Raw genomic sequence first — 14,184 nt, 5'->3', positions numbered from 1 at the left:
CATTTTCGCACGCATTACCAATGTTTAATAATACATGCAAGTGCAACGGATGCACTCCAAATGCTTATTGCTTACTTTAATGGAGACATAACCAACGTATCTACGTCGCATTGAAATCAATATGACCACCATTAGCCACCAAACAGCAAGCCAAGAATACACATGAACAACCATTTATGCATATTTAATTTCCCTCTATATAGTTTGTGCACTGTTGCAAAAGTCAATCTTATACAGGGTGACAGACAAAAACATTTTTTTCAGATTACTCACATTTTGAGCAAAACATTAGTGCTATATAGTAACTTATCAACAATAACCAGTTACACATTTGAAATGTGAGTGTAGAACGATCTTGTGGCATGTGGAAGCTCTAGGAGATGAGGCGTGTGTGGAGCTGTTGCAGTTGGCTGGGAAGCAGAGTAAGCTTGTGAATTCTGCCCTGACCAGGAGGGCATGGGATGGTCACCTTGCCAAGGTATACTGCATCTCCCTGCATCTCCGCATTTGCCTGTAAACAGGGATACAGTATACATGCTCACTTTAATTAGACGAAATAATAAAATAGGCAATTAAATGTACGCATCAAGCAATAGAATATTTTCATAATATACAATAAAATGGCATAATAAATGTGCATTAGGTTATTTCTTGCCTCACCATCAAAAGATATGTAGCATACGTGTATCTAAAGCTAAATTGAAATCTATAAAAAAATACAGGTAACCCAGCAAATCATGCATCAACATCCTTTGATTGATCGACGACTGGATGAAAGCCTCCCAAAGCTGTCACCTTGCCTCGATCTCACGATGCAGCAATCCATCTACCTCCTCCTCCATCTTCGTGGTAGCCAACCTCCCGACAATGTTCTTTCTTTTGGCTGCCACTCCATCATTAGCTTCAACCACAGAGTCTTCCCATCTAATGGTGTGGGCCCTGCCCAATCCAAATTTTCTGAGCAGTCAATATGATGTCTCAAACTTAAATCATTCATAGGTGGTAAACAGTTTATACATATTTAAGCCTTACCTTGGAGAAGGCTGGAGAGGGGAAAGTGGTGAGGTCAGATTTAATCTGTGCACCAGGTGCTGGGAAATGACCATCCGCCGTACCTCATCCTGCATGCAATCGGGCAAAAAGTAGTCAACATTTTTAAGTGAAATGGTAATGAACTAAATAGCCTTAAGCCACATACAAAGTGTTACTTTACATGCATCTAAATGTTAAGGTTAATAATAACATACATTGTGAAATAAAATGTTATGAATGGTGACCAGAACAAAATCTACTATATCAATCAATTCAGCAACCAAACTTGAGTTCCATTAAAATAGTAACCAAGATGTACATACCTTCAGTCTTTCCACATTGTCACTCATCTGCTTCAGCCGGGCTGTCTGCTCTAGCAACTGATTAGCTGGACTTGCTTTATCCACCGGTGGGATGATACCTTCTCAGCATAAGAACACAACATATGACAAGCCATTTGAATGTAACTGCTATATAAAAATAACGTTTTTTAAACAAGTGATTTTTTTTACATTCCAATGTTGTGGTAAGAAAGAGGTAGTGTAGCAGTCGTTTGTGCACTATGCTTTAAAGCTCATGGCTAACATCAATAGCATCAGTTTTGAGTGATGTTTTCAACCAGTCTGCTCCCAAATCTATGCCCCTATTACCAAGGTGGGCTGAAGAGGGCAGTAAACTATGGTCAAACCCATGACCGAACAGCACGGAGAGATTGTCAACCATTAGTGGATTTTTTTTTTCGATTTAAAGCTTTCGTGACTGCATTGATTCATATTCTTGGTTCTTTCGGTAAAGTCACAGAGAAGGGAAATTATAAAATAATACAAATAAAACATAATAAGATAAAGAATTTTATCTTCTTTCGGTAAAGTCACGTAGAAGGGAAATAATAAAAATAAAACATAATAAGATAAATAATTTTATCATATTATGTGTTTTTATAATACAAATAAAACATAACAAGATATAAAAAAAGTATAATTTTTTAAAATTATTTTTTTATTATTTCCCTTCTATGTGACTTTACCGAAAGAACCAAGAACATTAGTAGATTGACAATGAACTGTAAATTGTAATTGTTAAATAATGCACATCTGAATGAGTGATGGTATGAAAAGGCACACCTGGCTTTCGGTGTGAAATGTCCACCACACGAGCAGTGACACACATGTGCTGCAGTGACTCGAGCAGCTGGTTTGTCTTCCTGTTGAGGGCCAGTGTCGGGTCAGCGACCATACCTTCCTCCCCAGCCTGGGAGGGAACTGTTATCTTCGGGATGCGCAAGGGAGGCAGTGATGCCAGGTCCGATTTCATCTTCTCAGCCTTAGGACAACAATTCAAATGCACAGAAGTTAAAGGTATCATTCTCATTATATTCTTAGAATGCATGTTAAAAAATATTAGTCTCTAGCCCATACGTTGGCTATGGTGCGATAAAATAAAACAATATTTCCATGAAAAGTGTGCAATTCCATTTGCGGATCTTGGATAAAAAGTACATTGCATTGTACCTTAAGGCGATTGTTTTCATTCTTTAGGTGTTTGAGTGCCATTTTAAGGGCCTCAATTTGATGCAGAAGGAGAGGAGAATCCTTGACTTGCACAGGCCCTGAACCACCTCCCATACCTTGTGTTGGGGAAGCACCTACACACAATCGACATAAGCAAATAAGTTAGTAGTTTGTAAAAAATATTTCCCTCTTGTTTTTCTTCTGTAGAGCTTTGAGTATATAGTATGATATGTATAATGCAGGAGTATCATGCATGATTTTTATGGCCTTACAAAAAATCAGGACTCATACTTTGCAATGCAATTTGCACAATATTTTGACAGGCATAATTGTGCAAATGATTACACAGCACACATAGCTGCAGTCATTGAGAGAAAATATCAATAGGCGAATTAAACCTGAATATGACAGGAATAACAACCAAATAAAAAATACATTCTAAAAATGATTGCCTTGACCATTCACAAGTAAGGATAGTCTATATACTCTACCTTCATCCTCATCATCTGAGGGGCAAATAAAGGTGATGGGAAAGGCAGATGTAAAATGAATGTGATTATAATGGAGACATTTGACAGCACACAAAAAAATTGGTAAAGCAAAATGTCACTGAAATCCATGGTATAAATTAGTGGAAATGCTGGGCTCAAAAGTTGAAAAAAAATTGTTGAAGCTGTTAGCACAATAAAATCAGGTCAAATTAGTGAATCAGATTTTTTTCAATCATCAAAATAATCTTTCAACTTTGTAATTCATGAGATATTTGATTTCTCTCAATATTTCTCCTGTATTTTTTCCCAATTAGCCTCCAACAATTCACTTTCCTATTGCCCAAACAATGGTGAGAACATACTACACCGAGGGAGACACAAGCAGCATTATATACCTGTGGCTATGCCAGTAACAATAGAGGCGATCCCTGATGTCTGAGCACCACGCAGTCCCTCCACGGAGCGCCGAGGCATGTTGGCGAGCCTCTGTTTCAGCTCCACCTTTTCGGATTCCAGCTGGTCAATGTCAGCTTGCAGGGCATCCATTGTTTCCTCAAACTCCCTGAACAAAAATGTAAGAAGAAAATCCATCTCACAGCAACATTGCTTTTGACTGCATCTTAGAAATGTACCATCTGCATATATTATTGTGTATTAACATAAAAACACCATATTACTAGATTGCACAACAGCAAACAAAGTGAATCAGAGTTTATGATAGATCTATAGCCATACTTTTCTTTTTTCTTAAGGAGAGCAGTGATATCGTCCAGTTTGGTCTGGATCTTCTCGACCCTCTCATCAGCATCCTTCGACGCACTGTCCAGCTTCTTCTCCAAAAGACTCAGGCGCACATTGGCTTCACTCAGTTCCTCTCCCTGTTGGTAGGTAGGCACACTTGTGTTAAATCACAGTCACGCTTCCTTAAACAATTTACATTTGTACGTATGTAGAACTTCTTTTACACTATACGTAGCCAACCTTGCTAATGTTTGGGCTCTTAAACATGTTACATTATAATCACATTTACAAATCAACCTCATATTACCTTGATCTTTAGGGATTTCTTCAGCTCTTTGATGACAGTTTCCCTGTCCTCAAGTTTAAGGCCCAGGCCTTCGCATCCATTATCTCTGCCTTAAGGGCAACAGCTCTGAGTTCCACAGGATTTGCAGGCTGAACAATGGAGGAATATGCAAACAAAGATTAGATTATACAAAAAAACTAAAAAAGCTATGCTATTAATTAAATTAAATGCAAGTTCTCTACCTTGTTCTGATGTTTTTCAGCATCGTACTCCCCCTCCTGCATGGCTGTCGCCATCTTGTTCATGGTGACAATCACCACGTTACAGACTGACGTATGCACTCATATGGACTCAAGTTCTGCCCTGCATATATCTGCAACAGACGTAATTGATTAAATAATACGTTATTTTAAGATATAAAAATATTCAGTATTCACCATGCTACTCTTTATAGTGTTCTTGCTTTCTGTGAAGAGGGCTGTGGGCAAACCTGCTCTGAAGCCTTGAAGGCCAGCTCTTCCAGCCTGGCTGAATTTAAGCCCTCATTCTCTGTGAGTGGAGCAATCATCTGTGCAGAAACAGCTGCAATCTCCTGTAGCGAAGCCACCACCCAGCTCAGGTGCTTACGACAATCCAGCAATCCCTCGGCGACCTGAGATGATAAAACTCAAATTCAAACTTGTGCAAAGAGACGTAAAACAGCCTTTTTTCTACACTTTCCAACTAAGGTTGTAAACATTCATAGATTATCTGTCTGTAACATGGGGTCACAATATCTCTCATGAAGATGATCCAATGCAAATACACATTTTAGTTAAAATTAGTATTTGCATTAAAATTTGTGATGCTATTAGAAACTTATACTGTAAAAAATGAGCAAATGACACAAAACTTGCCGGTAAAAAGAAAAATCAGCCAAGACAATGACATCATATCATGAGCACGCTCAACTCTCCATTAAAGTTAATGTTGTTATTTTGCAACATCACATGTCAAATACAATGGGATGAACAATTCGTAAAATACAATACTTACAAGTATAAACACATGTTTGGAAAGCATTAGAGAATCTATGCATATGCTCGACATTTATTGTTTGCAAAGAATTTAGTAGCGCGATCGAGGGACGTACCTGTGTTCCATAAGAGAGTGCAGTTGGGATTCCTGGGGCATCTGTCCCTGGCATGCGGCGGCGGACCTTCTTACAGAATTGCCGCACATCACTGGTGGAGGTCTCCAGGTCTTTCAGAAGCAATGCAAATGTACTTCCTTCTTGGCCAGTCTGTTGGTGTAATGAACAAGTGTCAATATGTTCTTAACTCAGTGCATTATGACCAATAGTATGGAATATGTTAAACATGTAGAAAAGTCCTTTCTGGAAAAATGTTGTCATGCCCACCTGCAAGAATGACCTTAACCTGCCAACCTCCACTGCCATGCAGTCCAGGGCACTCTGTGACACCTGAGCACAAAATACAGAATAAGTCTCGAATCTAGTTTCTTAAAAAACAAAAAATTTGAAAACGTCTGTGAAGTAACATTATATAATGCAGGTCATTTACATTCAATACAACTTTTTTCCCCCTTAAAAATTTAAGAATCTAAAAAAATAAGCCGGTTAATATTTACCCTAATGTGGTCGGCAAGCTGAATCGTACAATCCTCTGCTTTCTCAGAAAGATGAATGCTGTACAGATGCTAATACAAAAAAAATGTCATTAAGCATATTAAATAATATACATCACAGCCAAATAAACATATTCAACATATTATTATCCAAAAGGAATAAAGATTAAATGACAAATAAAACGACAAAGAATACAATCCAATCTGTTTATAAATACAACTGAAAGTCATTAAGCATATTAAATAATATACATCACAGCCAAATAAACATTTTCAACATATTATTATCCAAAAGGAATGAAGATTAAATGACAAATAAAACGACAAAGAATCCAATCCAATCAGTTGCTAAATACAAATGAAAGTCATAAAGACAAGAGCCTTGTTTAGGGCACCAAAGCTAATGCTTACTTGGTAGTATTTGATCGCCTTGGTGAGAGGCTCCACATTAACAGTTTCATCCAGACGATCATTACGCAGCAGCTCAATGAGGAAGTCAAGCGAGCGCTCGTGGACACTCATCTCCGGGTACAGGCTTCCGACCTTCACGTACGTCTCCACGCTGCACTGGCTCAATGCCCTGTCAGAGAGGAAATAGCGAACACAATCATTTTTCGATTTAAAGCTTTCGTGACTGCAGGGATTCATCTTCTTGGTTCTTTTGGTAAAGTCACGTAGAAGGGAAGTAATAAAATAATAAAAATTATTTTTATGGTTCTTTCGGTAAAGTCACGTAGAAGGGAAGTAATAAAATAATAAAAATTATTGTTATTATTTAATTCTTTTTATTATTTTATTACTTCCCTTCTACGTGACTTTACCGAAAGAACCAAGAAGATGAACACAATCATGTGAAATGGAGGACCGTTAACGCTGCTCATGTTGCTGCTGTGTGCAGTGTAAAGTTGAGGTAGACAGCCAACGACAGTTAAAACAAGTACGTTTCGTATTTGTGCAGGATGGTCTGCAGAAGGCTGAGCGAGTAGACGAGACCACCCGTAAAGCTCAGCTGCTCGCCCTGTGCCCCACGCAGATTTGCAGACTTCATCGCCTCTTCATTCAGCTCGTACTTCTCTTGCGCTTGCTTACTGATCAACTCGGCCTGCACGCATGACAGATATACGTCAGAGACGTTTTACAAGACGATTGGTAGTTTTCTATGCATATATTCATATCCATAAACAACATGTAGCATCCCGGTGTCTGTACAAATGTTGTTACTTTGCAGATGAGCCTGGGAACAAGTAGCAGCACGAGCAGGCAGTCGTGGTCCCCGCCACGACGCAGGAAGGAGTCTGGCATGAATGACGTCATGAGGGACACGTGCCGGTTGGCCTGCTGCACCTCCATCTTTCTCAGGTCCATGTCGATGGCCTGATAAAGAAATTGAGAGCAGGTATGAGTTGTGTGTATAGATATGTTTTGTAAAATCACAATCCGTATGTTTACGATAAACAGTACCGTGGCAGAATATGGTAATGTTTTGACTAGATTACCTTCCAAAGGTGGCCATAACTTTGGAAATAAGACTACTATAATCATCGAATACATTATCAGTTACATAATCTCCACACATTTTTGTGGCATTATTTGACAATGTTTAGAAACGTTAAGGTTGGATTTGAGCAATCAAGTTGCTTAGTGTGGCACTTTTATACCTAGGTAATTTATCCGTGAATAAAATAAGTGCTAATTAATAAATACATCAGCATACAGTTTACATGTATACGTTTAAACATTTACCTTAGCATGAGCTTTGGTCTCTGCAAACTTGATTTTGAAATCAAACATCTCTGGAGGGGAGCCGTCTGCTCTCTCTCCGCAGATGCTTCCTGTTGACTCATCAACTCGCGGTTCACGTCCTAGAGACACAGAAACACATCTGCTCATGGAGAAAAGCATCCATTTGATATTTGAGAAAAGGTTAAGTTCATAGACAAATATTATTCAGACATTATACAGAGTATTGCAGAAAGAAAAGGACAACTTTGTGAAACAAATGTTTTTTATTCAAATGAGAAAAATAATATACGTATGTTAAAGCCTTAGCAGGGTAAATAATCTTCATAAGGTAGTAAAGGAGGCTTATACGTAGATTGGCATGTGCTGAGAAGAGATAATGAAGACGCAATTCTGTGCAGGGCAAGAGACAGAGGGTGAGTTGGAAGGATGCAGTGCCTTGAGATGAGGACAGTGGATGCGACGAGAGAAGAGGCGCAGGATTAAAGCAATGAGAAAAACATTTCTGAGCAGCTGACCCCATACAATATTAGGCCTTTTGACTCAGAAGCTGTTCCCAATGTTTTTAAATGTCTTGCAGATAGAATAGCTATTAGCTTGGTTTGAATGACTACAGCTACGACAGAGAAGACTTTGGCTGGGCTGTACCTCCAAGTGCGCGGTAAGCTGCCTGTACTTCTGCATGGTTTGCTGATAGTCTGCCACCATCTCTTGCGCTGCATCCACACGCTTCTCTGCCTCCCGCACACGAGCATTTGCCATATCGAGCTGCTCCCGCAGTTCCAGTTCTGTTTCCCGGCAATTTTCCTGCAGCTCGTCGTTCATGTCGTTGATGGCCTCCTGCAGAGATGCATTTTACAAAGGCATGGAAAGCAAAGAGAATTTAGCACAGTGCACAAAAGGCACAGCACCACAGCAAATATAATGTACCTGCATACATACTTAAGGGCATTTGTGTGTACCATTTGTGTGTATCCATTTCTGCTGATGCAAGACCGATTGAAACCCTCTAATGAGCACAACATAAAAATGAAGTCATGAAGCATTTAATCTTTTCCATCTATCAGCGTTTAACACAAAGTGCTTGACGAACCAAATCGTTAACATTTTCCATCAGCTCTCGAACTTTCTCCTCCAGATTCAGGTTTCGCTCCGTCAGGGTTTCCACCATGTCTTCAGCCCCGAGAGCTGCATCAACCTAAACACAAAAGCCAAACATTTTACATTCATGTGGGTCCATGCATGCGCCACAATTACCAGCATAATCCCGAGAGGATTTGCGGATATGTAGAGAGTGCAGCCACCTGCTCCTTCAGCTCATCAATGATGCCCTCTGCCTGCTGCAGCTCAGCCTGCAGCTTCTCTTTCTGTGCACGCAGAGTGTCCAGCTCCGAGTTCTTCTTCTCCATATGCTTCTGCTGTTTTAGGTACTCCTGCTTCTCTGATGTAGAGAGGTCACGCATCCTGCCAAGCACAGAAGCAGTTGGTTATGTGCACATGAAGCTCTGAAAATGTTCCACAAGCTAGCGCGCCTTCGTCAGCTACTGAAGCTATGACGAACATTTAAGTGTTAAAGTATAGTTCATAAACAGCATAATTTCTAAGTCAAGTGAATACAAATTTGACCTCGAAAATATTTCAATCAATATATGCCGCACATGATAAATGCATACAAGATCAAACAGAATGCATGAACAAATGCATATCATTAAATATTGAATATCAATATAAAAATTAACCATGGCTTTGCAATACAGATGTATGTTGAAGTTATTTCGCACCGCACGTAGTCAACTCACTTTTTCATACAACTAATCCATATACAAACATACCAATAAACACATACATGACACACAATTTTGCAAATAAAAATGTTACAGATGAAATTTTACTGAAATTTTCTTTTGTTTTACACACGGCATATATCTAAAGCTCAATTACCTGACCAGGGCCTCTTTAAGCCTGGCATTTTGCTCTTCCAGTTGTTTAACATGATAACTTGAAGCTGCCCCATCACTTCCTGAACATGAATAGCACATAGAAAGACATGTTTGAGTTATAAAGCTAGGTTATATGCTATATCTCCAATTTTTTTACATATGAAATACACAATGGATATTTAACACTGAACCAAAAAAAACACTTAAAAGTAGATTTGTTTAAATCTTTAAAGAATAATAGATTTTTATAACCTCGTTTGCACATGTTAAGTGTAAAATAGACGAACATAAAAGCACGATATAGGATTACGTTAATGCACAAACAATTCTAGGAGGATGAGCTATGGCACAAACAATTCTAGGAGGATGACATATGGCATGTTAACGCTTAAGAAGTATGCTTGTAAAAAATGACACAATAACAGCAATAAGCTAAACAAAATAAAACCAAGCACTTAAAAGGTCTCAAATATTTCTCTATTTTTAAAGCACGAGCCGCAGGGTTAGTGCTTTTTTAGAACTATACACGTTCCAATAAAAAATTTTTGTAATGGTATAAGCAGTTTTCATTGGTATTTGAACAAATATTTCATTAACTGCTAACAAAATTAAATATTAAACATAATTATTTACATATTAGTTTCATATTAAAATAATACAAACATGTGAATTGGTGCACTTAAGGCCAGACTTATTTTGGCAAATCTTCTTAATCATTACTATTTGTGAAAATATACTCAGAGTCTTCACCAACTATAATGGCCAAATGGTCAAGCTCTGAATATTGCTAAACAATTGTAGTGCTATACACATTGTAGGGCTATAATCACTGTCTTCGGGGCCTGTATGAGACCGATAAACACAGGAGTACAGTGTTTACAGTCTCCCTTAGAGTGTTGTACAGAAAGACCACGGAACCTTTCTCCTCAATCTCGTGCTTGAGGATCTCCAGGTCCATGCTGAGCTCCTCAACCTTCTCCTTGAGGTTCTCCACTTCCTGCTGTAGGGATTCAGACTTCTCTTCGGCCATCTCCTTGTCGAGCGTGGCCATTTCTATTGCGTCCGACACATCGGCCATCTCCTCCATGTACCGCTCCTTTGCCTCAATCACCTCCTTGGCCTCCTACTCGCATACAAATACCAGATGCAGTTAATTTGCACATGCGCACTCCTCTTCTCAACCCACTGCTAGATGAGGGTATCGCCACGCTGTGGTGATCATGGGTGTTATTTTAATCTCCCTCACCATGGTTGTTGGGTCAGTGGGATTGGTGAATTTTTGGAGCATAAAAGCACAAAACAACAAAGGATATTGTTGCAGTGCCATCTGCTGCCCACATCTGTAGCACAGCCTCACAGCTGCCGATGACAGCCGATGGTATTAAAACGTCTGTGCATGATCCAGTTTCAACTCTACTTAGCAACCCTGATTTGATGAGATTGGACACATTCTCGTTTGTATGGTCATAGACAGTTATTTACTTACCTAAAAACAATATTAGTTTTCAATTACACACTTTACATTTATTTTGTTTAAAACCTAACATTTCCAACACTGTATTTTTTTTTTAAAACAAGTCAATACGAACATAGACATTTATATATGCTTCTATAGTAAATATGACACAGGCTATAAATAAATAAAACACTGGAACGATCTTTATCCTCCAATATGGATGTGGGTAAAGTACAAAGAACATTGTGTACCATATTTAAACAACCCACGATTTGTGATGGAAATGAACACAACATTAATGCCTCTTGCTCACCCGCTTCGCTTCCTTTAGCTGCTTCTGTAGATCAGCCTGCTGGTCTTGCATTCTGCTCTTCCACTCTTGCAGCTGTTCCATCTGAATTTTATATTTCTCCAGCTCCTTGAGCTTTGCCTTGTCCTCATTGCGCTTTACCTTCAGCGTCTCAAGCTTCTCATCCAGGTCCTTCACCTGTAGCCGCAGACTCTCCTCCTCCTAAATAATATATGACGGTAATATGCATTCCGTTTCATGTATGCAAACAATTTTAACATCATCCGTCGATCACTATCACGTACAGACCTGTATTAAAATGTTTTATATATTAAGTTTACCATACTTCTGTCAAACTCAATGTTGATTTAGATCACAACAAAAGAACAAATAAAGTTGGGTCTACATTTATAGGAAAAACAGTATTTTCTTCTGGCATAAGGAGAATGACAAACGTGTATGATGCACCGAGAAAATCTATTTTGCATGACAAGTATTAATCCTTCAGTACCTTGCTAGGGGACAGGACGTGGGAGGCGACCGGCATGTTGAGTGGCGTGGTTGGCACAGGTACGACGGGGGCAGCAAGTGGAGTCTGTGCCGGGGTGCTGGGCTCACTGCTGCTCATCTCTCCACCCGATGCAGAGGCGGACGCCGAAGGCGTTGCTGAGGCTGCCCCGCTTGCCGAGGAGGCTGACATTCCCGAGATACGGCTCGGCTGCAGTTGAGGGAGCATAAAAGCTTGACATTAATCTAAGCTCACAGCAGTCTCTTCCTCTTATTCAATACAGACTTGAAAATGTTTGCATTGTGGATTAAGTCCCCAAGCAAAGTAACCATTACATCTACTGTGAGACAATATTTGATAAGAGGCAGATTTTGTGGTTTAGTAATTATGGGTAATTCTCCTGAAGGTTACTAAGAGGTGGCACAATCGTGAATATGACCAGATGTATAAGGTTCCTGTAATATAGATGAATACGTTAGAAAAATTTACTTATGTGATAGTGTTTCTGCAATAGCTGAATTCAAATCAGGAAAGGGCAATGATTGTGTGACACTCAAAGCCATAATTTTTGTTAATATATAGGAATGCATTGTCAATTGGAGCCAGTAACACGATGCAGTGGAGTAAATTGAAATACGTGTCTGTACAATGTATTCAGCATGAGTATTGTGTTAATAAAATATTGATAATTGCTGGTCTAGCAGGAGTGCTTTTGCCGCTTGTTGATGTTTATTACTGCAGCCATGGTTATTACTGCAGGTATATTAACCATTAAAATACGTGGGGTCTGCTGCTTGTGACATCATTTGCAAGGGTAGGCCATTGTGTGCCGGCGTCATGGTCCAAAGTTGATAAATGACCTGCAACTTACTCAATAGTAATATATACCACAATCATTGAGCCCTATTGAAAAATTAGCATGAGACTCAGTGAGGCTTCACTGGGTACACACACCAAATAATGCCTTTGAGAATTTTACAAATGCGTACATTTCCTCGTCATCCTTACATGCCATGAAAATAAGGAAAATGAGTGTAGATGATTATTAATGGTAGGTAATACTTATCAAAGTTAATAACTACATAAACAATCAATAATGCATTTGTCAGTGTCACGCACTTAAATATAAATGGCCTTGAGTTAGAACAAGTGGATATAATGTAATGCATGGAGAAACCAAGCTGAATTCAAACATGAAGGGAAGCAGTGGTTCAGCACTTACCGCATCTGCCTGAAGCGGCAAAGAGCCATAAAGAAAAGAGAAAACATAGGTCGCGAAAAGATGTACAACTCAGTATGAAATACAGCAAATCAGTGAACTTCTCCCAGTATGCCAGTACGTTACTAATATTCGTGTTAATGTGCAGTAAAGACATTGTAGACATTATGCCAAAATAAAAACGAATATATTAATTTGGAGCCGTTTATAATTTACAATTAAGTGTATGTGCTCAAAAGATAATAAAGTTAAAATTATTATTCAATCTTGAAATAAATGCAAACACTGCAATGTAATATACCCCATTGAACGAAGGTGTCAATATTGTTCCAAAATTAGATACTTAATGTTTCAATATTTTAAACGTATATGTTACACAAAATGAGGCATTTGCCTACTTTCATCACATCAGTATTTATCAGCCTATTGTACCCGCTGTGACATTGAATCAGAAACATGGACACCGACAAAGAAAATAGAACGGAAGCTGCAAAGTGCACAATTGATCATGGAAAGGTCGGTGCTTGGAATTACACTGAGACAAAGGAGGAACACATGGATAAGAGAGAAAACAAACACAAATTATAGACATCATATCAACTGTTAAGAAAAGTGGGCTTGGGCAAAACACATCGCTGATCGTCAAGACCGACGATGAGTTAGCAGACAAAGGGAGGGTACACGCGCGCGAGAGTATGACCATCACAGAGGTGGAACAATAAAAGCAGCTTGTGTGCAGGAGCTAGTTGGCTTGATGAATACATCAGGAGACCGTGAAAGATAGCGATTACTTGGGCAAGCCTTCATCTCGAAGTGGCTGATGTTGATGAGTAATGGTCACAAATAAATGTGGCAACTAGCAGTGGAATGAGAAGAGCACGGTGGAGACAAGTGATCTGCACTGTAACACCCGATATACATTGCCAGTGTTTTCCATGTGCGCAGGTTGGCTATTCAAATCAATTATTTGAAAAACCAAATCAGTCAAATATGTAAATACTCGACAAGTGACATCGAATAATCACTAAATATCAGTTGTACTAATATTGAATGTAGAACATGGTTTGGTTTATGTTGATTTAAAAAAAAATAACAACTATATATCATGAACCTTTGTGAGGAATACCACAATGCTAAGTGGTATAACAGATTTATTGTTCTAAAAAACCCGATTTTTTTTGTCTGAAACGATAGATCAATAGTAAGCGTGAAAGCTTATGTTACCACAACGCATAAGATAAGTGAATAATTTATTACATTCAGAGTAGTCAGCGGAAATGTGACAATGGTCACTCCCCAGTATGAGCAATCATACTTTTTAGCTTAATTGAAATGATTATATATG

General features: G+C 38.9%; 1 protein-coding gene across 1 annotated transcript; it reads right to left on the bottom strand.

The window, feature by feature from the left end:
- Window positions 1-373: 373 nt before the first annotated feature.
- Window positions 374-12,851, bottom strand: LOC121851753 (dynactin subunit 1-like; the record flags this gene model as incomplete). Its single annotated transcript, XM_042345827.1, is given in 29 exon segments — window positions 374-511; window positions 1,033-1,091; window positions 1,094-1,121; window positions 1,356-1,429; window positions 2,157-2,355; window positions 2,544-2,677; window positions 3,430-3,596; window positions 3,770-3,912; window positions 4,083-4,156; window positions 4,159-4,210; window positions 4,304-4,389; window positions 4,392-4,434; window positions 4,552-4,713; window positions 5,194-5,343; window positions 5,461-5,523; window positions 5,691-5,759; window positions 6,099-6,267; window positions 6,629-6,789; window positions 6,909-7,061; window positions 7,431-7,490; window positions 7,493-7,549; window positions 8,076-8,267; window positions 8,521-8,625; window positions 8,732-8,891; window positions 9,369-9,447; window positions 10,286-10,490; window positions 11,137-11,334; window positions 11,624-11,830; window positions 12,843-12,851. Coding segments are annotated over 29 exon segments (3,396 nt in total), but the record flags the coding sequence as incomplete, so codon positions are not given.
- Between the last annotated feature and the right edge of the window lie 1,333 nt (window positions 12,852-14,184).

Source organism: Callorhinchus milii, unplaced genomic scaffold (assembly GCF_018977255.1).
Source record: "Callorhinchus milii isolate IMCB2004 unplaced genomic scaffold, IMCB_Cmil_1.0 Scaffold109, whole genome shotgun sequence".
NCBI lineage: Eukaryota > Metazoa > Chordata > Chondrichthyes > Chimaeriformes > Callorhinchidae > Callorhinchus > Callorhinchus milii.
This window is presented reverse-complemented; position numbering and strand designations above follow the sequence as displayed.